General features: G+C 40.5%; 1 protein-coding gene across 1 annotated transcript in view; it reads right to left on the reverse strand.

Moving 5' to 3' along the window:
* Nucleotides 1–1,792: 1,792 nt before the first annotated feature.
* Nucleotides 1,793–1,861, reverse strand: part of ZNF669 (zinc finger protein 669) — a 31,515-nt gene continuing 31,446 nt past the window's right edge. The window contains 1 exon segment of the mRNA XM_012001237.1: nucleotides 1,793–1,861. This exon segment is cut by the window's right edge and continues 10 nt beyond it. Within this exon segment, the coding sequence (XP_011856627.1) occupies nucleotides 1,793–1,861 (69 nt within the window).

Consider the following 1,861-nt stretch of genomic DNA (forward strand, 5'->3'; position numbering starts at 1 on the left):
CCCAGGCTGGAGTGCAGTGGTGCGATCTCGGCTCATAGCAAGCTTCGCATCCCGGGTTCATGCCATTCTCCTGCCTCAGCCTCCCGAGTAGCTGGGACTACAGGCCCTGCCACCACGCCCGGCTAATTTTTTGTATTTTTAGTAGAGACAGGGTTTCACTATGTTAGCCAGGATGGTCTCGATCTCCTGACCTTGTGATCCGCCTGCCTCGGCCTCCCTAAGTGCTGGGATTACAGGCGTGAGCCACCACGCCCGGCTGAGGATGATCCTTTGTTCCTACAAGAGTATGTGATTGGTTTGTCTATTGGCTGGTAGGGAACTGAATCATGTGACACTGACTGGTAAGACTGTAATACTCTAAAATACAATATATAAACTATAATACCATAATGGCGTAATACTATCTACTACAGCACCAAAGGCATCGATGAAAAGTCCAACGCTATCATATGTGACTGAGAGACTTGATGCTTCCTCCCTCAGATTAGTGATAACATATTGTCCTATCACAGTTTTCTCTCCTTCATTCAAAGTGAACGATCCAAATAACAGAAATAATAAAGAATAAAGGGCAACAAATGCAAAGAACTCACGAGATGATACTCTATGGTAAACCTTATGTACTTAGGAATTAACACCAACTCATTATTAACAAAAAGTAAACATCTCTACATCAGGAGTAGTTTTTCCTTTAATAAAAAAAGGTGAAATGTGTATAATGGACAAGGGATAATCGAAATTTGCCAAATGAGGCTAGTAAGAAAAATTCCAACAATTAACAATCAGTATTCACTGGTCCATTAATCACAGGACAATACATACAAATTAAACTTACGTGGCCGGGCGCGGTGGCTCACACCTGTAATCCCAGCACTTTGGGAGGCTGAGGTGGGCAAATCATGAGGTCAGGAGTCAAGACCAGCCTAGCCAACATGGTGAAACCCTGTCTCTACTAAAAATACAAAGAATTAGCTGGACGTAGTGGCAGGCGCCTGTAATCCCAGCTACTTGGGAGGCTGAGGCAGGAGAATCGCTTAAACCCAGGAGGCAGAAGTTGCAGTGAGCCAAGATTGCACCACGGCACTTCAGCCTGGGCAACAGAGTGAGACTCCGTCTCAAAAAAAATAATAATAAAATAAAAAAATTAAACTTACCTACATATTAGGAAAACATCAAAATTCAACCATGAATTCAGCACATTATCAAATGAATAGACAAAAATTCTACCAACAAACTTAAGAAAATATCATTACCTATGAAATTCAAGTACTACAGCTCAAAGAGCATTTACAGAACTCTCACCTCAAGGTTTCCCTGCAAAACAACGTGAAAAGCATACTCAAGACTCTTTAAGAATGAGTCACTGATAAAAACAATATACTTGTAACTTGTGTAACATTTCATACACTTTTTTCAAACACTGCACGATAATTAATTTGCATCAGGCTTTCCAAATTAGAAAAGCTTCACTTATAGAACTTCTTTCCCATGGGAGTTTTCACATGACTTTTCAAGTAAATGTGAAAACTGAAAATATTCTTGCAGTTTCTAAACTATTAGAGTTTTAATCCTGTGTACGTTCTTGTATTTACAAGGTCCAGCCAGCTACAGTGTGCATTTTCATATGTCCTTGAGTGGGTATGAGAGAAATGAAACGTTCCCACATTCTGGACATTCATAGGGTTTTTCTCAGGAATGAGCTGATGTCTTCAAATGGAACTAACACAACTGAAGGCCTGACCATAAATTTAAATTCAAAAGGCTTTTCCCCACTCTGAGTCCTCCCAAATCTTCAAAAACAGGAAAATCTGAAGGCTTGACCACATTTCCTACATTCTTAAGGTTTCTCTGCAGTGTGAGC

Source organism: Mandrillus leucophaeus, unplaced genomic scaffold, assembly GCF_000951045.1.
Source record: "Mandrillus leucophaeus isolate KB7577 unplaced genomic scaffold, Mleu.le_1.0 Scaffold655, whole genome shotgun sequence".
In the NCBI taxonomy this organism is placed as follows: domain Eukaryota; kingdom Metazoa; phylum Chordata; class Mammalia; order Primates; family Cercopithecidae; genus Mandrillus; species Mandrillus leucophaeus.